The following is a 26,572-nucleotide window of genomic DNA, read 5'->3' as shown; positions in this document are numbered from 1 at the left end:
CCCTTCACCAACTGCAGAGCCCTGCATGGTCCGGCCCTGCATGGTCCGGCCCTGCCGATTCCCAGCTTCCCTCCCTCCAGCCTGTCTTCTTTCGTTCCACCGGGGCCACTGGCTTTTCTGTTCCCTGACACAGGAGCCCGCGTTAGGCCCCGTGGCCCTCACACCCTCTGTGTCTGCTTGGAATACAGTGCCCCGGACCTCTGGGCACAGATGTTCCCCTGGCTACTGCCGCTGAGACTTCAGGGTTCTTGGCTTAAATGTCATGACCTTCCGCTCTAAATTAAGTCCCTGGCAGTATCCCGCCCACGACCACAGTCTGTCTGGGTTTGTTTGTTTTTTCTTCATGACACTTTTCACAATTTATCATGATATTTTTACTTACATGATTAAGTATTTCATATCTGTTTCTCTCACTCACCTGTAAGTTCCTTAAGGGCAGGAATCACATCTGTTTGGCTCACCACCAGGGACCCAGCTCCCTGTCCCACATGTAGTAGATGCTCAACAGATATTTACCCAAATGAAACAATAAATGACTTTGTCCTAATGTTCCTCATTCCAGAGAAGGGGAAAGTAAAACCTAAAAGAAATGAGTTTGCCTGAACCCAATGGCATAGGGTGGTCAACCTGGAATTAGACTCGAATTAGGATCAGATAATAATTAGAATTCTTATCAGGATTTGAACCATCACTGCGAGATCAAGACTAAGGACAGGGAAGAACTGTGTCGAGTGAAAAGGAAAGGGAGAGAGGATACGGAAGTTTTCCTCTATCCTATAAAATTCTATAATGGCTCTGAAATAAAGAGTTTTCATTTTTATTCGGTAGCTTGTTCCTGTCATTAAACGATGCCCAAACACCACTACACTAATTTATGCAAAAATTAGAATTATTTCTTTTCCCAGCCACATGGCTAGTCAGATCTGAGAAAATATTTAGTAGCAAAAGAAAAAAAAAAAAAGGTGATAGGGCCACATTCTATCCCGTCTGTCCCACAGGGACCTTGGCCTCTGGCTCAGCCTAAAACCCGACGAGGATCCTGAAAACTCAGAGCCCCTCGCCCTTCCTGTCCTGAGCCCTGTTTGTGCTGAGTGACTGCCACCCACACAAGTTAACTTTGGACCCAAACTGAGCTTTGCACCCAACTTGCACAACTCAATTCCAAGGTATTCTTTGCCCAACATGAACAGCAGAAAGCTAACCCTGGCGGATGGTCCCCATGAGTCTGCATAACGGGGGCACCAAAGAGAGGTCCCCAGAATCCATCATCAAAAAGGACGCAGAGCGAAAGGGCCAACCGCCGCCTTTCAACAGGGTTGCTCTGGGGAGTCTGCGGGGCCCCAGCTTCCACATGGTCTTCCTACTCTTTTTTTTTTTATTTTATTTTTTATTTTTTAGGTCTTCCTACTCTTCTGGCAGCAGCACACAAGGCCCCTAGAGCAGGGGAGCCTCCTTCAGACCTGCAACCTCACGGCCCATTTAACACGGTGACCACTCATGTAGACTCCTCACAGATGCCAGGCTCTGGGGCCGTGTGTGCACACTCCAGGATCTCAGAAGAAGGGAAACAAGCAATGGTTTTCTGTACATGGTGAGCAAGAACTACTATGGAGCTGCCGCCTTCTTCCCTGCCATATGGGCTGGACTGGTTCTGACTATGTGAACTAACAAAGTGGCACCAAAACCCTTGATATGTTCCAACGTTAAACAATATAACCTAGACACCCAAGCTAGGTACTCTGGGAAGTAGATACCAGCCAGAACTTAAGATCCAGGAATGTTCAACCTTTAATGCAAATAAAGCAAAGCTTGTTAAAAAGGGCCCATGCCTGTAGGGACACCAGGAAATTGGTTCTGGTACTACTTCCAGCAATGACCCATCTAGATCCCTGTCCCCTGTCCCAAACCTCAGTTCTGTCAACTCTACGGGGGGCAGGCCAGATATTTCCAACTCTGACGATCTAAGCACCTGTGACCTGAAATAAACCAACTTTCTTTCTAGTTCAGCAAAATACATTTCCTTCATAAATCAGGAGGGTGGTAAGCAGGACAAGCTAGCAAGCAGTGACATAACATCTAGAAAAGCCCTATTGGGTCAAGATGGTGCGTTCCTACTTCCTCCTCCAACAGGAACTCCGCCACAGGACTACAAATTGCCTTTGACCAAGCCTGCCTATCCCTCCCGTCTCTACTCTTCTTAAACCCATGAGCTGCACTAAGCAAGAAGCAGCAAGCTCAAGAACAGTGGGGACTGGCCCAGTCTGGATGGCCCACCCCCACATCCCAGTCTGGATGGCGCACCCCCACATCCCATCCCAGGATTCCTTAGTTGACCACGGAAGGGGAAATTCCTTCCCTGCTTTGTGCCTCAGTCTACTTGTCTGTAAAATAAGGCTTGGGATGTACTACCCTTGAGACCTCCTTTCATTGCTGAGATGATACGATTCTCTCTATTCCTCACTGGCTGACGGACACACCCAGGAGAAACGGTTTCCTGTTACAAGGACTGCTAGAACCAGCATGGGAAGAGGCAGGAGGCCTGGAGCACGCGGTAGCAAAAGGAGAAGAGAGCTGAATTTGGACTTGGGAGCACGAGAACCTGGGGAAAGCCATGGAAGGCAGGGGAAAGGCAAAGAAGTCAGAAACTGCAGGATCTTGAGGCGGAGGCTAGAAAACATGATACTGCTACCACTGAAAAGCACCCTGACATAGTGGTTCTGAGTACCAGCTCTAGAGTCAGATGATCCGGACTTGAACCCTCCGTGTGCTTCTGTGGACCGCAGACAAATTACTTAAGCTCTCAAGCTGCCCGGCTGTAACGAGGAAATAACAGTATCTCACGGAGTCACAGAAAGCTTAATCCAGTTACTAACGCACTATTTAGTGCCTAGCACATGGAAGCTCATTCTAAGTGTTTGTTTTTCTACATAACATTAGGTTTCCTATTTTACCATCATCATTATTATTACTAAGACAGGTAGGATACATCCCTACTCTCTCATTAGTGAACTTGGGATCCAGGTTCCCACTAGTGACGTGAAGGGCTAAACAAAACCACTGTTTCTCAAACTAGAATCCGTGTGTGTGTGTGTGTGTGTGTGTGTGTGTGTGTTCTTGATGGATTACGTATGAGTTCCCTGTGAGAATTTTAACCATTTTATGTTTTCATTTCAATGACCATCTAAACAAATTAGAATAAACATGTCTGGATTCTCTAAATGCCTACTTTACAACCAAGTTCTGGCACAAGATTTCAAAGCCGAAGTTTATATTTGTGTTTGATTGTGTTGGCACCAATATAATTACAGCCAACTAATGAGAGAGGAACAAATGCAGATGTGATTTATGAATGATGAGATTGGGCCAAATGAAAGCCAAATGATATCAAATGAAGGTCATGGGAAACTGGCTGAAGAACTGAATCCTTAGACATAGGCCGTCCAAACGCAAAAGGATGGCACTACCCCATTCGCCACCGCAATCAGTCACATTCCCACTTGTGAGTGCCTACTTGTGATTCGGTTTCAACTAAACAATGTCAGCTGTCTTCCTACCTTCATCTGAATTGTATTGGTTTTGCAGTTTTGTTTGCATTTAATTTGTAAGTAAGTACGGATCATATGGTTGTCCAATAGCATACACAATAAGGGGTTTGTATCTAGTTTTATATATGTACATAGTTAAGTAACATTATAACAAAAAAATTTAATGAACACAAAGGGACCTTAGCATTTTTGTTCTTTTCATAAAGGCCCAAACATTTATTCTAGTTTGAGCAACACTAAATTAAATTATCTCCAAGGTCCCTTACAGCTCTTTTGAATCTAAGAAAAATGATCATTTTGGTTTCAGACACGCTCAGCTTTGTTAGGACAGCCAAGCGGGGATGCGGGCTCGGGATTCGGGGGGAGGGGGGGAGCAGGGCAGGCAACAGATTTGGAAAGCAAGCACAGAGAGGAGCAGCTAACCCAGGAACAAGGCGGGATTTCTGAGAGACAGAGAGGCAGAGAGGGGGCGTCCAGCTTCCCGGCATCACCACGCCTCACAGCCTTCACCTGCCGCTGCTAACGGAGAAACGCCATTCGCCTCCACCTTAGGGACTATCTTCTTTGGATTACGCAAAGAATTACTGTGGCATCCAAGAACGGAATGGTTCAGAACCCTCCACAGAAATGAAACAAAACACAGACCACACAGGCACTAAAAGATTCAGTCTCTCTAAAAGCTGGGCCACTACCTCACTTCATCTCCACCCCCCTCCAGAAGTACCGGGGCCCCATCAGGTACTCCTGGGGAGCCAGGTGGCCCTTGAGGCCACAGGAAAAGGAGCTTTGGAATGTGAAAAGCTTTCAGGAAAAGTGGCCAGGGACCACTTCGGTACCAGATTCCAGAGGTCAGAACTCATGCCTGGGCCCTAGCACAACCCAAAGCTAACCTTTCTGCCTGGTGGCAGGCCTGCCCTCGACCGTAAGAGACAGAGCCACCAGGACTGCCGTCATTAAATTATCTCAAGGAAAACCAAGACTTCCTCTCCTTCCTCCTGTACTCCCCAGCTCAGAACCGTGAAGAGAGCACGGGAGAGCCCCTCGGAGAAAGCCAGACTTACTGTTTGTCTTCTTCTGAAAGTGAGGTTCTTCCACAGCAGCAGCCTCAGCTGAGGCCAGCAAGCCATGCTAGCACGGGCGGCACCCACAGCAACCTGAGTGTGGCTCAGAGCCCGTGGAGGCAGTGGCCGGAGCTCACGGCAGGGACGCTGTGGCTGGTCATTAACTGAAAGATAAGGCAGGGAGGGAGAGAGAGCTGTCAGTTATTGCTGCAGAGCCCGACCTACACCAATGAGGGCTGTGGCTCCAGCCCCCCAACCTGAGACCTCAACCCCCAGGTCTGAGTCATGACTGCTTCTCCACAGGTCACGCTTCCTCAGCCTCTGGCCTCAGGGTTCCCCAGGAAAACAGGGATTCTGGAGGTTTTCTGGTGGCCGCTGGAGAGCTAGTTGCCTTGAACCTGGAGTAATGTATGCTGTTCTCTGAAATTTTCTGCAGACCACATTTTCACCTGGCCACAAAGTTGAGTCATTCAAATGATAAACGACACCACCGGTAAAGCAGTTCCCCCAATCTGGAAAGCCACTGTGGGAGTCTTAGGTGACTGTGAATAAACACCGGGGAAATGCTACCAACACCTGGCTCCCAGGTGATGAGGACAACCCCAGCGCTGTGTGTCTGCAGAAACAAAACAACCGCCCGCGGAGAAACAAGGCAGCTAAGGCGGGCAGGGAGCACCGCCTGCGAAACTGACAAGCTCCCACTGTCCCGACATCTGTGTCCTCTGGCCTTGCTCCATCTGCACCTGCACAAAGGGCCCGGCTGCTCCTTGTCACGTGTCACAGGTGCCTCCTTGGAGGACTGATTCACCAGGCGAGAAGGGGAGATTCCTAAACGCAGGATACAATGTTTGTATGTGTCAACAACTGTTTGTTTGTAATGCTGGATTAATCCCAAGTAGGCATACTACAGTTCAAGTAGGGCGAGGGGCAGAAAAATGAAACGTGGAAGAAGAAGGGAGGGACTCACAGGGCAAAGCTAGGCCCTGCTGGCACTTCAGGGCCGCGAACCCTCAGCAGAAACCAGAAACCAGTGTTACCTCTAAAAGGATTCAGTTAATCATCGTGGTCCCTAGCAGAGCAGAGGTGGGAAGAGGTGGGAACGGGATGTCAGGCATGAGGAACAGACAGCAGAAAGAGCTAAGAACGTAATGACTACTTGTGGATACAGAACAAAGTAGTAGACTAAAAGTCCGTGAGTCCAAATCGGATCTCAAAGCAAAGGCCAAACCTCTGGAAGGCTCTGACCCTTCTGTCCCCACCCCACAGAGACTTGGATTAAATGAGTCGTTTGCAATTGGTTGTTTAAAGATAACTGGCCTCTGAGGACTGAGAGCCGGAATGCCATTGTGCTCATAATCTCAAAGTGTTTTCTAAGGGGCCTAGGAAAGGAAATAATTAGCCAGGGCCCCGGCCGGGTGGCTCACTGGATAAAGCGTCGACCCGGCACACCAGAAGTCATGGATTCATCCCTTGGTCGGGGCGCACAGGAGATTCAATCAATGAGTGCACACTTCAATGGAGCAACTAAGTGAAACAACGAATTTATGCTTCTCTCTCTCTCCCTCTCTCTCCCTTCCTCTCTCTCAAATCAATGGAAAAAATTTAAAAATAGTAAGTATTAGCCATATTTTCCTCCTGCAAAAGACACTCTCCATCAATCACTTGGTGATTTAGAAGCTACAGAAAACTTTTCAGATTTAACAATAAGGAGATTAGAACACAAGTTTGTAATTAAAAAAGGGAAAACCGACCTACTACAAAAAAAACCAGAAATGAATCGGGCCCAGCTGTCTACCCGCGCGCCCTTGCCCAGACCTCGTCGCTCCCTGCGCACCGACTTCCTCATTATGAAATGGCGCTGACAATACCTACCTTGCTTAATGTTCTAAGGATTAAATGAGATCATGTAAATAAGTTTCCAACAAAGTACACAGCCCATGACAAGTCCCAAAGAAATTAGGTCTTTCTCCTAACTTACTTTTCTCTGTTCTATCAGTACTCTCTAGCACATTTCTCTATCCACTGTGGGTGTCTGGAAAGACAGGACTAGCAGGGTAGAAAGGACAAAACACGAAGAGTCTCGTTAGCACTGGAGTCGCCGGGCCAAACCAGAGCCCAGCACTGTGTCCCCTAAACCCGAGTGAAAAATCTCAGAGGAAAAGAAGGCACACCTCCATAGTAGGTTCATGTGAAGGGAAAGGCCAGGGAGAGATTTTGGGAAGAGTATGTTCCTAAAATTAGAATTTCTGAGTGTGCAGATACTGACCCCAGGGCAGGGACCCTGCAGGAGACACACAGCAGAAGCTAGCGAGAAGTAGCCCAGAGCAGCAGGAGAAGGTTCTGCTCTGGCTCTGCTGGGCACAGACAGGCAGGCCTCTTGCCTCAATTCCCCACGTGCCTTGGCAAGGCCTGGCCACCTGTATCATTCTCTCCCCCACCTCAAAGCCCAGTGATCACTGAGAGCGGCAATTCTGTCCAAAGAGGAGGGTTTGGCAAAGCCCAAACCCCTCTGCTCAGGTAACTGATGCCAAAGGGACATTTCTACATCAGTTTTCCAAAAAAAGTGAACAAACAAACCAAAAACTAAAAGGAAGGCAGTACTATGTACGAGATTTCTCAATGTTGCAAAGCTAGTGGCACACTCACTTCTGCCCTTCTGCACATTTCCCGTTACTGGCTGGACAGCAGCCCACGTCACAGTCACAGCCGGTCAACAGACCACACGCTTCCCACACCGGCCGCTGCCCCGGCCTCCCTGCTCCCAGTCTTGTACCGTTCCCACCCACTGAACACAGAGCAACCCAAGTTATTCGGCTCAACCCAAAGCTACACATGCCACGCACTCACCTAAAACCACCACCCTGAGAACGAAGTTCAGATCCTACTGTAGGCCCCCTGGTGTCCCTGTCCAGCCCAGTCTCCTCTCTCTCCACTCCCCACCTCTGATGCCCTGGAAAACTACATAGAGGCTCTGAATGGGCCACACTCTCTCCTGCCACGGGGACCTCCTGGTGTGTCCCTTGTCCTTGTCTCAGCCTGGCTAGCTCTTCCTCAACCTTAGGCCTCCATGTAGCTGTCACTTGGTCAGGATTCTTTCCTGATCCCCTCTCTGGCACTGACACCTTGATTGGGAGCCCCTCTTCGGCGCTCTCCGGGCAGCCTGGTTTCCCTTGTTGAATTTCTCCCACATTCGGAGTTCAGGCAGGGACCATTCCTGTCCCTAGTATGAAAAAAATGGTTCGTGGCACGTAGTATACGCTCAGGGAATGTTTGCTTAATTAATTAACTAACTAAGAGATGGACATGACAAATAGGGTTCCAGAACACAAGGGTGGCGGCACTTCTGGGCCTATGGTAACCGATTTCTCAAGCTTGATTAACTAATTCAGGCAAACTGTCCCCAGAGAGAGAGCTCAGTGTTCCGCCGGCTTCTACCACGCACTCAGGATGGCCCCGAAGGACGGTTGAACTTCCCAGGTGACTCCTAGAGCATCCGGGAAAACGTAATTGAAGCCAGGTCTGCTTCCCACCAACAGCAGGTTTAGATAAGCATGGGGCAGGCCCTCCCAAGGCCAGTGGAGCCGTGAAAGATGCTTTTTGCCAAAGCTTCAAGTTCAAGTCCCATGTGCACTCTTGCCAGATCACATTATCAGTCACTCAGATAGATCACCCCTTGTCAAAATTTAACAGACAGTTTCCACACCCTAGGCTTCTCTTGTACAGTACGGGCCTGGAGGAAGTGACTATTCAAACTTCAGCCAATTTTTAAAAGAAATTTTCACTTCAAAGGCTACCGCTATTTTAAACTGATTCCTATCTAGAAAATACAACAGACGGCTAAAAAACATGACCTTCTAAAATAAATAACGATGCTCAACACCGTTAGTTACAGAGGTATTACTCGACCATAAAAAAAAAAGAATGAAATCTTACCATTTGTAGACAGCATGAACAGACCTGGAGGGTATTATGCTAAGTGAATAAGTCAGCCAGAGAAAAGTGAATACCATATGATTTCACTTACCTGTGGAATCTAAAGCACAAAATTAATGAACAAACAAAACGAAAACAGACACATAGACACAGAGAACAGGCAATGGTCGCCAGAGGGGAGGAGGGCTGGGGGACTGGGAGAAAAAGGTGAAGAGATGGAGATAAACAAAGCAGAGCGAGAGGACAGAGGGAATGGTGGTGGAGTTAACTTAGTTAACTCCTTTCTCACGAAGCACCTCGGAGACAATGAAACAAGAGGGTGAGCCATATGCCACTTGTAAAAGGGTCACCAAGTGACAGCTGGGATTGTGAATTCTTTGAACTTTTCCCGAAACCAAAACCGGAAATGCCAGACAGATTCGGTGCCGCTGACAAAAGAGAAGCACACAGTTCACAGGAAGCTGGTGTGGAGAAGGAATGAGGGACCCCTGTCAGCACCCTCCACACCGCTTCCTGACCCCCGCCTCACCAAAGCATCTGGCCCTTTCGAACTTCACCTGTAACTTTCAGAGAGAGAGAAATATAAAAAAGGAAAGGAGACAAGAAGAGAAGGACAATCCAAAAAACACAAGGTAAGAGGGTTTTTTGTTCCCCACTTAGCAAAGCCAAAAAAATAAACAAAAAACAGGAACCAATTCCCGTGACTGACGGATGGCCTTTTCTTTTTAGCAGGTCTTCCTGGGATGGCAGCTCAGCTCTCGAGCCAGAGGGCACGGCCCTCATGTGCTCACAGGGTTCTCAGGAAGGAAAACGTTCAGCTGACCCGGCGCAAACTAAGAGTTCTGGTAGCAATGCAGACATAAGCATTTTTTTCTTTATTACATGAATGTCCTCAGACATTAAATCTTGGATTAACAGATAGAATTCGATGGGGTTTTGGAGACTGGCTCTCACCACACACTTGCTCCAATCTTTTAGAGGCTGAAGCCCCCCAAAAAGCCAGTGACGCCCAGAGTCACCTCCTAGTGCAGTGGTAGTCAACCTGGTCGCTACCGCCCACTAGTGGGCGCTCCAGCTTTCATGGTGGGCGGTAGTGGAGCAACCAAAGTATAAATAAAAGATAGATTTAACTATGTAAGTTGTTTTATAAAGATTTATTCTGCCAAACTTAGCGAAAATCCGACATAAAGTACTTGGTAAGTAATTATTATTATATGCTTTAACTTGCTGTAACTCTGCTTTATAAATTTTATAAAGTAAAGTTACTTCCCTACTTTATAAATCACCATTACTGTGGAACCGGTGGGCGGTTAGAAAATTTTACTAACAGAGATACAAAAGTGATCAGTAGGTATAAAAAGGTTGACTACCTCTGTCCTAGAGTAAGAGTTGGCCCCCAGGTTTCTCAGAAAATAGCTTCTCAATAACTGTTATATGCCTTTTCCCACTACAGTATGTCTCCCTGTAAAGCCAGTAGCCATGGCCACCATCACAGACACCTAGCCCATGCAGGTTCACATTAGATTCGGACAGACAGTAATGAAACAATGGAGCCAAGAACTGGTGGGCCATTACCTTTAATCCTAGCTTGCACCCGGCGGGCAAGAAATACACACAGTGGGAAAACACTTCCCTTTCCATTCAGGGCTCCCAAAGTCACTGACTTATCCGAGTTTCCTAGAATCAAAGGTTTCTACCTCACCGGCCTTATTCACCTCTGTTTCCCATCTCTGCACAAACTCTGCACAAACTGGCTTCTCCTTCAGCATTCTGCCATGTTGGCTGCTTCTCTTGGCCTCCTCCAGATGGCCTTTTTCTGCTCTCCTATAGCATGGGCTTCTCCTAGAATGTGATCACTCTTTTTTTAAAAAAACCTTTTGGCACGAAAGCCCTCCCCCAACATATATTAACATAATCACGCCCATCCCAAGCAATCACCTGGGCGATGGGCTTCCACGTGGGCAGCGCCATCTTTAACAACATAAGCATAATATATTTTATCTGCCCAACACTCCCACAACAATTTGTCCTTCTAGACAGCTCAAATAGCCAGAATGTACAGTCAGCAACTAATTTTCATCCGTCAAAACAGTGGTTTTATGTCAGCCATTTCTTTAAACTTTAAATTAATTGGTAAGTGTGTGTTCTTCTTTGTCAGGCAAATTTCCACACGGTTACCAGAAACGAGAGAGAAGTTAACATTTCTGACATCTACAAGTATCTCCCTTGAGAAAATTGTTCCTGGCTGTCTTATCTCAACAAACAGCTAGCCAGTTACCTACAATGCAGGAGGTAGATGTGAGGCAGGATTTAACTATACCACACAGGAACTGAAGAAGTGTTGGCGCTAAGCTCAACTGATCGCCTATTCATGAGATGCGGATGCAAAAGCAAGAACTGCAGATGTTTATGCATCTCATCTCCAGAGAAATGCATGCAGAGGGTCCTACAGAATTCAGATACAAAACCTGTTAGCCTTGCTTCAGAAAAGGTTTGTTCTTTTTTTCTTTTTTCTTTTTTTTAAGAGAGAGGGAGGGAGGGACAGACAGGAAGGGAGAGAGATGAAAAGCATCAACTCATAGTTGCAGCACCTTAGTTATTCACTGATTGCTTTCTTATAATATGTGCCTTGGATCAGGGGGCTCCAGCCAAGTTAGTGACCCCTTGTTCAAGCTAGCGATTTTGGGCTTCAAGCTAGTGACCTTTGGGCTCAAGCCAGAGACCCTGCACCCAAGCTGATGAGCCCGCACTCAAGCCGGCGACTTCTGGGTTTCGAACCTGAGTCCTCAGCGTTCCAGACCGATGCTCTATCCACTCGCTGCTACCTGGTCAGGTGGAAATGGTTTTTTCTTTAATGGCCTCTGAGCATATGTCTCTGGAGCAGGAGCCACATTCAGGGAAAAGGCTAATGAGGGTGCAGAAGACCAGGCTGGACAAGGCTCAGCCGCCCAGGACTGGCAATAACACACGTCTGCTGTGGCAGCGTGAGGGGATTCTGAGCCACCCTATGATTTCTCCCAGGTCCACTTACCAGCTTTACTCAGCCTGGCGCTGATTTAACTGTCTCAGTATAACTTCTCTGGCCTCCAACTGCTATTGAGCTGTCTACACTTAAGGCCATCTTGGCTAATCTTTAAATTCTACCGTGCACACTCCCCCAACCATCCAGTGGACCCACAATTTCAGTGAAACTGCCATTAGCTGCCATTGGGCCCTTACAGGCCTGAAGAAAGACCATGAGCTGGTACTCAGTCACCCATGAAATTTTGTTCTACTTAAATTATAACTATTTAAATACTCAAATTTGAGGAAGCAATAGGTGTAAGAAGTCCTCCAAGAATAAAATGAAACTATTCTATCATTCTAGAAAAACTGTATCCTTTTAAGAGACTCTGCTATTGCACTACTCAGTTAAATACAATATACTGATCCAGTGAATTCTATCAATTCCAGCAACATGTAATGTAGAGGGACTTTGAAATGACCAAAAGCATCGCAATTACTTGGCTATTAGCAGCAACAAGTTTGTAGGTGACTGCACACTCTTCTTTTACCCCAGAAACACATTATTCAATTTCCTGGAAATAATTATTTGCTGATAGCTAACTTTCCAAAGGACGGCTGTGAAATAAATACATAAACACTAAAAACGAGAAGAGATCCATGAATGCTGTACAAATCTGTAACTGTCTTTGAGAAGCATCATTTCTCCAGCGTCAACAACTCTGTACTTTAAAGGGATCTCAAAAGACTTAAATCTATATATTTCTACCATTATCACTGATATTTGTACAACCAAAGAGCCTATCTAACACTCAACATTCCAGTTTCTGCCAGCTAACACAGCCTCGGGACCGTCTACAACTGGCAAGGGCCGGGGTTTCTAAAAGCAAAGTCGGTCCTGTAACCCTGATCTTGTCTCATTGCTGTTGAATCCTGGAGCCATTCTCAGGAAGTGTTAGCGACAGCCCTTGTTCCGTGCTGCTGTCCCCTAAACACACATAGGGCAACCAGTCTTCAAAGGAAGACGTCATGAAACAGTACAACTATTTGCCTTTTCCCTGGTTGGGGAACACAAAACATAGGAGAAAGAACTTTCCCCCTAGAAAAGAAATCAATCTGTCACAGAAAAAAAAAAAAAAAATTTCAAAAGTTTTCAACCACAATCAACATGCAGGGAAGGAACTTCTAAAGTCATAAACACCGTGAGCTATAGAAACAGAAGCAAACAAGCTTCCTGAAACAGGCCTTTATTTGCAGAAAAACTTAATTGGATAATGTTCCCTGTTGTTGTAAGGAGGGCTTTCCAAGAGAATTGTAGGATAAAAGGCTTAGTGCCTGTATCAGCAAAAACCATTTTGTTTGGCTTACATCTCTGAAGGGTCTTCAGACGTTCTGCCGTCTCCCAGCCTGAAGGGTTTATTTTTATAAAAGGGCTCAAAGGATTTGGGGGACAGAGAAACCCAAATCCCTCCACTGCCTTCCCCTTGGCTTGGCCTTGTGTTACTATGCGGCAAACACCACCCCCGCCCCCCCCCGCCCCCCCCCCCCCCCCCCCCCCCCCCCCCGCCAACACCCTTAACCAGTTCTGTTTTCTTGCATTAACTGGCCCAGCAGAAAGAAGAGAGGTGCTAGAGTCAGAGGAAACTGGGTTGGAATCCTGACTCTGCTGCCCAGCGGCTCTAAGCCCCTCCACCCTTTCCATAAAATAGAGCTAGTCATGGATATAAAACATTCCTCCAGTTCCTAGAACAAAAAGTAGCATCCAGTAAGTGGTGGCTATTCTGATTAGTGCGGCTGACTTCACAGGGTAAAGCACTCATTTGGGGGGGGGGGGGCACAGGGTAGGCAGCTTATTAAAGGGATCTGTCTTCTATCTCCTCTGTCCATAGAGGGTTCTACTCCCCTCAACCCCCAAAGGCCCTTCCAGAACAAACTGAAGATCTCTCCAGTGTCCAACTCAGTAGAAGATGCGAAAGGGTCAGCCTGGTCTTCTGGTGCCATTTCTGCCATTGTTTTACCATAAAACCCCCTTTGGGGGGCCCCGACCACATCATGGAAATCAGCTCCCATTTCCCATGCAGGCACTCTACCGCCTTCCTTCAAGACTTCAGCACCTGCACTTTTCTCTCCATCCTACTTTTCCTCCCGCCTCCATGTCAAGCCTCTGTTTGCAATCAGGCCTTATGATTCCTCCATCTTTTCAGCCCTCCCTACTATCTTCTCCAGCGTACCAACTTAGCAGGTGGCCCCTGCTAAACTGTAAATCATATGCCACAAGCTCTCTGCACCTTCTTATTCTCGGCCACCCTGAGCCCAGTGCCCAGGATGACTTGGTGCTCCCTAAACATTCATAGAATTAAGCCCTCTGAAGTCAGACCTCAGGGATGGGGAAAAAGTAGTCAAAACCGTAACAAGTCAGAAATTTCATTAAAAGTAAAGGTTTGGGTAGCCTAAAACCATGATGAATATTCCGTTCAAAACACGCAAGTTCAAGGAGTGCATATAATTTGGCTCTAATTTGTTGGAAAGGACATTCATTTTCGTTGACTTCCTATGAGCAAAGGGGAACCTGTGACTGGCTAGACTGAGGCACTGGAACCCTAGTACACATGCCAGCTAACATGCCATCCCCCCACGCCCACAGGGGCTCAACACCGGATACCAGAACAGTCAACACTGGTCAGGAACCCCGAACTCTGAAGTCATAGGCTCAGGTCAAGAAATAAAGCATATCAACACCTAAAGACCATTTTTCTACCTCAACACTTGATTCCCTTTATTTCTGCCAAAACCAGTTTTCTAATCTCAGGCTCCTGTCCAGTTTGAGCTCAGAGAGTATATAACCAAGCCCAGCAATCTTCAGAAGGCCCTTCCTCACTCCTCTTCACGGAATGCAGACCTACGTCACGTGTCCTAGACACCGTCTCTGCAGCCTGGCGAAGGCTAGCTAACTAGGTAGGTGACAATTCAGTCAGGGTTCCAGAGCAGAAAGGCACAGGCCCTAAGCCCTGCCCTCCTTCAGTAGGATAACCAAAACCACTCTGCTGGCCGCCTTGTTAACTTAAGAGAAGAGGAATAAAATCACAAGTTTAAATCCATACACTTATGATTCTGAAAAATGAAAACTGAAGGATGCTGGGGTGTTTTTGTTTTTTGTTTCTTTTTACAGAGACAGAGAGAGAGTCAGAGAGAGGGATAGATAGGGACAGACAGGAACAGAGAGAGATGAGAAGCATCAATCATCAGTTTTTTGTTGCGACACCTTAGTTGTTCATTGATTGCTTTCTCATATGTGCCTTGACCGCGAGCCTTCAGCAGACCGAGTAACCCCTTGCTCGAGCCAGCGACCTTGAGTCCAAGCTGGTGAGCTTTGCTCAAACCAGATGAGCCCACGCTCAAGCTGGCAACCTCAGGGTCTCAAACCTGGGTCCTCCACATCCCAGTCTGACGTTCTATCCACTGCACCACCACCTGGTCAGGCTGTTTGTTTGTTTGTTTAATTTTTATTTATTTTATTTTTTTACAGAGACAGAGAGTGAGTCAGAGAGAGGGACAGACAGGGACAGACAGACAGGAACGAAGAGAGATGAGAAGCATCAATCATTAGTTTTTCATTGCACGTTGCAACACCTTAGTTGTTCATTGATTGCTCTCCCATATGTGCCTTGACCGCGGGCCTTCAGCAGACCGAGTAACCCCTTGCTAGAGCCAGCGACCTTGGGTTCAAGTTGGTGGGCTTTCCCTCAAACCATATGAACCTGCACTCAAGTTGGCGACCTCGGGGTCTCGAACCCAGGTCCTGAACCCGGGTCCTCTACATCTCAGTCCAACGCTCCACCCACTGCGCCACCGCCTGATCAGGCAGGCTGTTTGCTTTTTAAATACTGGCCTCATGAACTCTATTAGCTGAGGCCTGGGAGGACTCTTTCAGAGGAAATAAATCTGTATTATTCCAATATTAGCATGATTCTGAGTATTCCTTCTAGAGAGTGCTACTATCATGAAGATTTTCATAAATCAAGCATTTTCAATGCCACATTAAAAAGTGCTCAAGGAAAGATGAAACTAAACTATGGGTGGAACTCCTGACAGCCTCCCTTTTTCAACTGTGGCTTTAGAGCGGCATTTAAAAGGTCAAACAATTCCCTCTCCCCAGGGACCAGGGACCAGGTGCTAAGTGTCTACATCAGGTGAGCGCCCTGGAGTCTCCAAATGGAGCTCACCCTAAGGACAGAGTGTCTGGCAGGTCTCTGCCGTGTCCCAGGGGGCATCCCTTCTCCTCAATGAACCAAGTGTCAGGCAACCCTCCATGTGCTCAGCAGCCCAGAGCCACACTGATCATGTGCAATGTGACTAGAGTGAGAAACTGGAAAATGGTACTAATTCCCCTAAACTGCAAATCCTGCAGTCCCGGGGACAACTGAATAAAACACTACTTGACCAAAGGCTTTTGTTGTCTTGAACTCAAGGTCCTTACTACAATGAACACAATCATTAAAGTTAAATAAAAAAAAAAAGAAAAGTCCTGCCTTGAATCACAATTAATCTTAATGGGCCAAAATTAACACAGGGTTTTGCACTTTTGCATAAAGAAAATGGTTCCTAGGAAAGACTCAACTCTTCTACTTCGGTGGAGCTTTCCTGTCAAATTCGAATCTACAACCAAAAAAGTAAATTTTTTCTTTGAGAGACTGGGGGCAAAAATCCAATTGAAAAAAATCCCTTAAGATTCAGGTGGCACCAACAGAAAGAATAAATAAATGAGGCCCAACCAATCAATATTTAAGGATTCGGGGTCCATCTCAGCTGAGAAGGATAGGCTTCCGTGGACACAAATTTCATTTTCTCTCCTAAAAGGACTCTATAAATATTACCCAGAATGCTGGTATAAAGACGCCTGGATTAAACAGGCAAGAGGTCATTATTTTCATTGCCAGCTGGGGAGTGAATTTAGGCAAGCCATTCCACCACTGTGAGCCACAGAACAGAAAACACATCTTTACGGTGAGAATCTTCTGGGTCTAAGAAAACTGCCCGGAGCCTGGGTATCAGACCCGAGTTTGAACCCCTGGCTTTGCCGTTAGCAAAATACATAATCCATGAACATGTTCTTTCACTTCTCGTTGTATCAGGTGCACCATCTGAAGAATGGGCCACCTCAGGATTTCCCCAAATGGGGGGAGAGTTATGTAAGAGGCACTTAAGCAATGCTTAGCAGATTTTAGGAGACGGACAGGCACAGCACTATAATGAGAACGTTTTGTTCATTTCAGCACTTCTCCAGCCTTCATACCAATTTTATTACATGAAACCCAAAGTTTTGTTTGGCCTCCTCTTTGACGCCCCTTTAACACAGGCTAATTTCCCTTTTGCACAAAGCAAAGCAAGAGCAAGTCTCCGAGTCAGCTAGCGCCCCCGGAAAGCAGTTTTATTGCACAGACAGACTGTTTCAAAAACAATGCGGAATTTTATTTTAATTATTCTTAAATTACATTCTAGTATTTGAGACAACTGACACCGGTTTCCAATTTAGAAGACCAATACAAAGTTAACTTTTTAAAATATATTGGCGATTACAAAAATATGAGTCTAATGTTTAAATAACTTGAGTGGCTTATATGTCTCAGGGTTACAGTGAAGACTAAATGAACCAATGTAGGGAAAGCCCAGTCCCGCTGTGCTCTCACCTACCCATGATTGACAGGTCCGATTTCAGTAGAGGGTCCTGTGCAAACAAAAGCAACCGCGGAGGATGGATGTGAGTTTCCAGAATAAGGAGCTGAGAAATAGTGAGAAGTGTTCTTAAAGGAGAAATCAGAAAAAAAAACCTGTAGAAGGAGATTGTTAAATGGTTACTGAGCCATACTACGGGCTAATCACTGGTGAGAAAACCAGGTAGAATTCTTTCGAGTATGCCTCTTATAATCTAAGACAAAGCTGTCAGAAACGGTCAGTCTTGCCCTTGGCTAGGTAGCTCAACTGATTAGAGCGTTATTCTGAAGCACCAAGGTTGTGGGTTCAATCCCCGGTCAGGGCACATCAACCAATGAATGCATAAATAAGTGAAACAACAGTCAATGTCCCTCTCTCTCTTTCCCTCCTTCCCTCTCTAAAAATCAATAAATATATATTTTTTAAAAAAGGTCAATCTTATTTCAAAGAGCCTTGAATGCCAAGCTATATTTTAAATATTCTACCTTCCTCCTCACTTCGTCTTCCAGTACCAGCGGTCACACCTCACCCCAGCAAAGATGCCTGCCACTTCCATCACAAGGACCTACCTCTGCCATCTACAGGTCACTCTAACTCCTTCGTCTGAGTCTTCACTACTTCCTCCCTGCCCCCCAAGGATGGCTGCTCCCTCCTCAGGGTTCCCTTTATGGCAAATCTGTATCATCCAAATATCTGAGCAGATCAATGTCAAGCTGCCATACCCCTGGGGACTTGCTTTTTAAAGAAAACAAGCTAGGGGCCTGACCTGTGGTGGCGCAGTGGGATAAAGCGTCAACCTGGAACACTGAGGTTGCCGGTTCAAAACCTTGGGCTTGCCTGGTCAAGGCACATATGAGAGTTGATGCTTCCTGCTCCTCCCCTTTCTCTCTCTCTCTCTCTCTCTCCCCCCCTCCTCTAAAAATCAAGAAATAAAATATTAAAAAAAGAAAAAAGAAAACAAGCTAGGCCTGGCCAGGCAGTGGCGCAGTGGATAGAGCGTCAGACTGGGATGCAGAGAACCCAGATTCGAGACCCCACGCTCGCCAGCTTGAGCGCGGGCTCATCTGGTTTGAGCAAAGCTCACCAGCTTGGACCCAAGGTCACTGGCCTGAGCAAGGGATTACCCAGTCTGCTGTAGCCCCATGGTCAAGGCACATATGAGAAAGCAGTCAATGAACAATTAAGGTGTCTCAACAAAAAACTGATGATTGATGCTTCTCATCTCTCTCCGTTCCTGTCTGTCTGTCCCTATCTAACTCCCTCTTTCTGTCTCTATAAAAAAAAAAAAAAAAAAAAAAAAAAAAAAGAAACAAGCTTGGTTTGATTTCGTGGCAGAAACAATTATTCCCAACCTGGCAACCTATAGGAATTCTGCAAAGCAAGTATAAATAAGGACGTGAAACTCAAACAACTCCTTAGCAGCTCCCTTCTCCTACCATGCCCCCCAATACTGAAACCTCTTCCTCCTTTTTCTCCCTTCTTCTTCCTTCTAGTCCTCATTTATGATTTCTGGAACAACAAATTCATGTTAAAAATCTTTGTGTCTTGCCCACCTACCACCAACGAGTCTTCCAAGATATTTAAAAATATCCTAGGTTAGCTCAATTCTCTAGGATGGACACTGGCATCCCTTTCTTGGAGGATAAATGAGTCTGAAGAGTTAGGTTTTCTTATCACATATTGGCTTAACAGGACTGCAATATAAGAAGCAAAACCTATACCCAAAATGGAGATGTGCGGGTGGAGAGCCCAAACGAAGACGTTGTTCGAGGGAGTCTCCAAATGCTGAGTCCAAGATAAGAGATGTGTCTCACTGTGTCTCACTACCTCATGTTTGCTCTATTGAAACGTATAGAAATGAACTAACTCCTTCATTTGTCTTTCAGAATAGAATTTCCTTCTGGTTCTATGATTCAAGTCTTCCTCCACCTAATTAATGCACATCAATAGGCAATTTCAGCAGCTTCCTTTCCTTCTCCCTCTCCACCTATCATCTTCCTGTCCTCTGTCATTACTCTTGTTGGAAATGCTCTTATGCATTCCCTGGGTGTTTCCCCTCTATCTCTCAAAATCTGTTACACTAATATCCTTCAAGACACAGCTCTGGGCAGTTGCAATCAAAGGATTGACATCCTTTTTTCTACATACAGACCTAGAGTTAGAGAATGTAAAAGCCTGAGCCAACCTCAAAGGTCAAGTAAGTCAGCCTCTTTTATTTTATAAAACAAGCACCCAAATCTCAGAAAAGTAAAATGATTTGCCCAAGGTCACATGGCTCCTAAGTAGGTTACTGGAATTACATGCAAACTAAAACTATATGTAAAATTGTAATTATATGTAAGATTTGGAGTGTACATGCTTATGTATATTTTTTCTGAAGAGAGATCCTTAGCTTTCATCAAATTCTTAAGGTAGTCAATAATCTTCACCTAATAAACATAACCACTGATTCGTTGTATATATGTTATATTACAATTATATAAGGACATAAATTATATATATATATATAGAAATATCCCATACTAAAGTATGCATTTTTAAAATTTTTTTAACTTATTGATTTTAGTAGGAGAGAAAAAGGGAGAGAGAGAGAGACAGAAACATCAATCTGTTTTTGTATGTGCCCTGACTCAGTATCAAACCAGCAACCTCTAGGCTTCCAGATGAAGCTCTACTGAACTGAGCAATGCCATCAGGGCAGAAATGCCCCATACTAAATACCAGTTATCATAAAACATGTTGACTGACAGACTAGCCAAACAAATTGCTTGAACTTCCAAATGCTTCTTAGAAGTTGGATGTGGCATAGAAAATGTTGCAGAGTTTTAAACACACAAACAGAGAACATAAATAAAAGATCCTATGCATAAAAGTTATTTGGTTTTTAAAAAGTATTTAAATTCTAAATTACTTAGTAAATTATCTCACTCTTATTTTTAAAATAATATGCAAATCAAAGTACATGAAAATGAAATGTCACAGAGGATAGCATTTTCTCAAATCACAGCTGTATCAAAAAGAGCAATGAAACTGAATGGAATCAGAATTGTTCTGTTCTACAAAGTTAGCTGGCCTAGATAATTTAAGTATGTACTAAAATTTCGAATCATAAACCTAACCTTAACTACAGTTACTTTGCAAATAATTCTATTTCTAATGCTTTTTCTATAATTATACCATTCTTTTAATTCGTCTTTTACAATACAGAAAACAAACATTAGTCTCCCATTCTCTTTGTCTGCCGTGTTCGAGTCAGCATTTACTGAACACCTTCCATAGCCCGTATCAAGGGAATTGAACTAAGGAGTGGGGAGAATGAATCATAGACCTCCTCCTGAAGAAGTATACATTCACAAGAAAGACAAATAAATGTTAAGACATCAAAACACAATTAAATACATGGCATGAATAGTGCTGTAATCCAATCTTTGGGGAGTAAAAAAGAAACGGTTAATTAATTTTAACTGCTGGCAAGGAAGAGTGAATCCACAAAGAGTTTATGAGAAGGATGGGATTTAAATCAGGTCTTAAAGTAGGTTTGCAAAATGGAAAAGAACAGGGTTTCAAAGATTATTTTGTTTTAGGATCCAAGCCGTATGTGTCTTCACTCGTTGTTAGAGCAGACACTCTTTAATATAGTTACGGAATGCAGAGTAACAAAAGGTTCTATCCGAAAGCACATTTACATACGAGATTTCCACTCTCTGGCTTCAAATATTTCTAAAACATACCTCTTCAACAACATCTATGTTGGTTACCTATGCAGGGAACTCTTTTCAGGTGAAAATATCCAAATGGAAAGGGATATGGCCTCTTGTTAGTACTTCAGTAGTCAGAACTTCGACATTTGGACAGGTCCTTAACCTAATATTGGTAAATCCGGAAAACCAGACTGACTGCCCGGGACACAACCTCAGCTCCACTACTTACGAACTCCACAATCAGGCCACCTCATCTGTCTATGCCTCAGTTTCACCAATTGTAAAAGGAAGACAACAGGACATATTCTTGTGAGAATGAATGGAATTATTACATGTATTGAATAAAATGCTTAAAACATCCAGCATGCAGTAAATCAACGTTAACTATTTTACCAAGAAATAATGCTTCGTAAGAGTTTATTTCCAATTTGCTACACTAATTTAATAACAAAAATAGTTTCCCATCCTATTTCACTTCTACAAAGCAGACTTTGAAACTGTACTTACTTTCAGGGAAAAATGCCTTAAGAAAGGCTAATAAGTTTGGTTCCTAGACAGTAATGGCAATGACTGAGAAATAGCTTATTTCAAAAGATCCACAGCACAACTAAGGATAGAACAGGGAGGAATTCAGATTGTATTATAACCAATTTTAAAAAACTTCACCAAAGTCAGGATTGACAGTTAAAGGACTCGTTCTCTTCCCTTTTTCTTTTGTTCCTGATACTTTGACAGCCAAATACCCTGTCATTCCATTTTCTGTGTATTACACAGGGAAACAGTCTGAGATCATATCCCTACTCACAAATATCTGACTGAAGCAATAGTTCATTTTTCATTTTAAACCAAGACTTTCAGTTGGATAAATCTTGGTTCTTTCCATGGTGTTGCAATCCCTGTGCAACCAATGTCCCAACAAGCTGAAGAGAATTTGGCTGGCCCACTCTGAAACAAGGGAAATATGATCCAGGCTGTAGATTCCGATAAGGACTTAGCAGATGAACGAACATACCAGAACACAGTGAGCATCCTTGGAAAGTCCTCTGCCAGCAGCAGCTGCAACTGTTAAGACCTCACTGCTTAGTACGAGTGAGTCTTGCAGCTAAGATCAAGTGTGAGAGGTTAAAGAACGCGAGCTCACTGGCTGAGCTCATATCTTAGCTCGGTCACTTGCAAGATGTGTGGTGAGGGGCAAGTTAGTTAACCTGTCGTTTCTTAATCCAACAAATAGGAATAACAAACCACTTTGTTGTAAAGATTAAATTAGTGTTTGAAAAGTATCTGGAACAGTACTTGGCACACAGTGCTATTGAATAATTTCTGTTAAATAAACACTGTAATGACTTTGGCATTTATCATTATGGCCACATGCAGATATGAAGAGAGTCTCAGAGTTTAGTGTAGACCCTCTCCCAGAAGAATTAAATAAATAAAATTTCAGGAAGATCATTTAAAATTTGATGCTGGAGTAACCGACCATAAGGAGCATTATATATGCATTGTTTCTTTAGTGTCCAGATAGTAAATAAAAATGTATATGGACTTGAGTATTGCAGAAATGCAAAAGGCACATGTCTATTAGTATTTTCTAGATCTCCAAAAGGTCCATAATTAAAGTGTAAAGCAATCTCCATTTAATTACTTTAAGAGCAAAACATTGAAATCACAAAGATATGAACAACTTGTGATCACTACAAATATAGCATAAGCAACTTGCTTTATGAGAGGGAAGATCCCTAAAAAAGTTTTAACTGGAAAAATATTCCAACTTCTCTCCATATAGGGTAAATCGTACAGAAGATAATAAAAAGCTGTGATGCTGTTTCACTTGGTTTCATTAACTTTTTAATAATGTAAACATTGAGACTACCTACAGTAAAGGTTTCAACAACCACGCTCCAATCACCCTTTCCCAATCCTAGTCTAATCCTTGTCTCACAGGAACGATATACCCATGCCCTAAGTCAAATTCTGTCCAGTGTCCATTATGGGCCTCTATTTATACAGAATGGGGCAAAAGTAGGTTTACAGTTGTTTGTATGGCAAATAATAAAAAATAATAAAGGCTTGACCCTTAGTGGCGCAGTAGATAAAGCACCAACCTCAAATGCTCAGGCCGCCAGTTAGAGCCCTGGGCTTGCCCAGTCAAGACACTTACAAGAAGCAACTATGAGTTGATGCTTCCCGCTCCTCCCTCCCCCTTTCTTTCTCTCTCTCTCCCCTCTCTAAAATGAAAACATAAAATCTTATCTTAAAAAAATAAATACAAGAATAAAATCTTTGCCTCACCCTATATGTAAATCAAAATACTTATAAGGGTTGAGATTTCAAGAGGTCATCTAAAGGGGAACATCACAGATGTCTCCTTCACAAATATGTCATTCAAGAATAGCAGGCTTATCCTTGCAAGGGGGTTTGTGAATTATTCTGACCACATACATGGGCCATGGTCATCACCAAGGCTTTGGCCACTCTGATACCACTGCTATTTCTCAAGTAGATTATCAATTTGCTGTGTGAATCCAATGTTTTCCAAATTCTCCCTACCACGTATTATTTTAATGCATTATAGGGGCATTTGGAGAATGGGCCGACAATGGAAACTCCGAAGAGGTTCTAGGTTCTACACCACAACCTTCTTCAGGCTTTCACGCTTTCTCTCATGTGGGAGAAGAGTCTCAATAAAATGATCTGAACAACAGAAAGCCTGCATTCCTTTTGTGGAAAATGGGCTGAAATAAAAGGAGAGGTGAGAAATTAAGCACTTTTAAAGTTGAGATTTAAGTTTTGTCTGAGTAAAATTTCGCTTTTGAACTTGGAAGATTTTGTGAAGTGTTCCTTTGAGGGGCAGGGGGAGATCCGGTCTTAGAAAGTGACTTGCTGATTTTCATCACCAAGGTAGGTTATTTTAAATATCAGATTTGTCCTCCAGTATATGAATGCATATACCACCCACTCACTTTGTGAGGTGTCACTTTAAAGCCTTGTGTTTTAAATAATGCAGAAGACAAGGGTCAATTACTTTCAGTGCCAGAAGATTCTCTCCCTCTCCCCACCCGTCATCCCTTTTTTAAATCTTGTTTATTTCCTTCTTTCTAGTAAGTGCTGAAAAGAGGCACCTGCACACAACGCTGGCACTAGCCCACGGCCCAAGCACCTTCCGAATCAGCAAGGGTCTGGGAGTCAGGAAACATTCTAAGAAAAAAAAACTAGAAGGGCTTTCGCCTGACCTCCCAGGTTTCCTTCTTCATAAGATCTCGGTCGGAACCCGCGGGAGACAACGCCTTGCAGAGCCCGGCGCCACTCCAGCCCCGGGGCCGATTCCCAAGACACTCGGCCAGGAGGCGCTGCGGGCCAGTCCCCCCGGGCCACCAGAAGCCAGAGCCCAGCCTTCCCCACCCCCACCGCGGAGCCCAGCCCAGCCGCGGAGCTTCCAGTTCTGCACAGCCCGCCGGGGTTACTCTCGGTCATTCGGCTGCACCATTTCGCCCTAGCTTCTCCATCCGTACCCTGCCTTAGGCTGCCCCAAGTGACAAGCAGCAAAAAGCAAGACGATAGGAGTGGGAGGCGCGGGGTAATGGGCCACTCGGCTCCAGGTTTCCAAAGGCTGTCTAAGTCCAGTTTTTTAAAATAACAAAACACGTCCACTCCGCTGCGCCAGGAACACCAGCTCGGCTGAGCGCACAGAGATCATACGCAGGACCCCCATGTCAAACAAAGCCCCAGAGGCTTCAAGTGGGCATTACCGCTACCGACCCCATTTGGGACACCCCCCGATAGAGCTCTTAGGGACCAAGAAGTCGTTTCAGCTGACAGCGCACGGGGCGGATCCCCAGGTCAGAGCCCAAGTCAGACCAGCTTAAAAACAGAGTAGGGACTAAGTGTGCGCGTTCCTCCCGGTGGGCGCCCGCCGACCCGCAGCCAGAGGGGTTCGAGCCGGCTCAGGCGCTTCCGAACAAAGGGGAGCTCTCAGTGCAGGACCTACCATTCTCACCACTCTGGCAGCAGCACCCCCAACACGATGAGGAACCCCCAACACGGCCAGGAGCCCCCCAACTCACTGCGCCCGAGGTACTGCGCCCGGGTCTCCAAGCCCGGAGATGCTCCCGGGGCTTCGCCACAGGGCAAGCCCGGAGCACAGCAGCGCCGCGTCTTTGGGTCTCCAGAGCCTGTCCTAGGACGTCCTCCCCGCATTTACGCCACCCCCGCACCTTTCACTTTGCAAGAGGAGAGGGTGTGGGGGTTCGGACTAAAGTCCCCGAAACTGAACGCTTCCCAAAGCCTCCTCGGCCCCGAAACAAAACAGTAATGCCTAAATCTCTGGAGAGCCTCTTACCTGTTTTCCACTTTTGTGCTTTCGTCTCTTTTCCCCACCCTTGAAAAACCCTTCCGGAGGAGAGGAAAAGAAAAGAAGCAAAGCGCCCGAGAAATTGGCTCTGGTGGCTCTGGTCCTGTGGCGCCCCCTGTCCTGCACACCTGCGCCCGGGGAGAGGTGTCTGCTCTGCTCTGCGTGCGGGTCCGGGACCCACTCACTCTCCCTCAGAATTACCCGGCTTTTGCCGCGACTAGTTCCTTTTATAGATTCGGCTGAGCTGAGAGCAGAGGTTACTATCGGTCAAAGCCTGTTCTCTCCCTCCTTCCCCGCCCCCTTCCCGGCCTCTGTTTTTGTGGTTCAGTCACTCAGCAGCAAGCACGTGGAGGCGCGCCCCGCCTCTTAAACGAGCGACGTCCCGCAGCTCCCGGCCAGGCTGCAGGGCGAAAGGTGGGAGGTGGGGGTGCAGCCTGCATGGCCTGGTCTTCGGTCTTCGCCTCCTCACCGGGCGGAGCCTGGAGGCCTAGGACAAGTGGGAAACGCGGGGCCTGGGACTGCGCAGGAGACTGTCTCTCTCATCCATGTTCCCAGCAGGCAGCAGCAGTAGTGGAAATCGTTTCCCCTAAACTCTGGCTTTCAGCAATTTTTTTCCCTTTGTTTATTAGTTTACTCAGTGATTGGGAACTCAAGGCTGAAAACCATCCCCACGCCAACCCTGTAGTCTTTCTTTCCTTTCAAATGCCTAGGGCAGTGATGGGCAATCTTTTGAGCTTGGTGTGTCAAAATTCGCCAAAAAACCGAGCATAACTCGGGTGGTGTGTCACTGAGAAAAAAACCATAATTTCACAATGTTTATAGTTTAAATAACAAAAATGTGTAATTGTAATATATAACTGTATTTAATAAACCAAAAACTAATTGTTTAACTTACCTGCTTAGTGATTTCTTTGTTCATCTGTCAGTCAGTTTCTTTTGTTGATCTTGATATTATTTAACTTGTGTGGGGTGCCCTGAACTAAGATAAGTAAGGAGGAGGGGGAATCTTTAAGTAACCTGCCTATTAGTGACTTTTTTGTTGCTGAATTTCATTGGCTAGATCTTCAGTTGAAGGTTGGTATTTTGTACACTTCAAGCCCAAGCAAGCGCTACTAACTTTATCTGTCAATTTGTTTCTTTTATTGGTTTTGATATTATTTAACGCTGAGCATAAAGTCTCACAAAAGTAGGGAAAAATTGTGAGTAAAGCTATTGCTTTATTTTTCAGGGTGCTAAAAGTATCTGGTAATCGATTCCAGGCACTCCAAA

At 45.3% G+C, this 26,572-nt stretch overlaps 1 protein-coding gene across 1 annotated transcript in view; it reads right to left on the bottom strand.

The window, feature by feature from the left end:
- Positions 1-25,520, bottom strand: part of ABCA1 (ATP binding cassette subfamily A member 1) — a 131,407-nt gene extending 105,887 nt beyond the window's left edge. The window contains exons 1-2 of the mRNA XM_066256609.1: positions 25,292-25,520; positions 4,607-4,770 (exon numbers count right to left, since the gene is read on the bottom strand). Of these exons, the coding sequence (XP_066112706.1) occupies positions 4,607-4,672 (66 nt within the window). The 5' untranslated portion in view covers positions 4,673-4,770; positions 25,292-25,520. The remainder of the gene's footprint in view (positions 1-4,606; positions 4,771-25,291) is intronic.
- Between the last annotated feature and the right edge of the window lie 1,052 nt (positions 25,521-26,572).

The sequence above is a fragment of the Saccopteryx bilineata genome, chromosome 2, assembly GCF_036850765.1.
Source record: "Saccopteryx bilineata isolate mSacBil1 chromosome 2, mSacBil1_pri_phased_curated, whole genome shotgun sequence".
NCBI classification, from domain to species: domain Eukaryota; kingdom Metazoa; phylum Chordata; class Mammalia; order Chiroptera; family Emballonuridae; genus Saccopteryx; species Saccopteryx bilineata.
The sequence above is the reverse complement of the archived record's forward strand: the minus strand, read 5'-3'. Positions and strand labels throughout refer to the sequence as shown.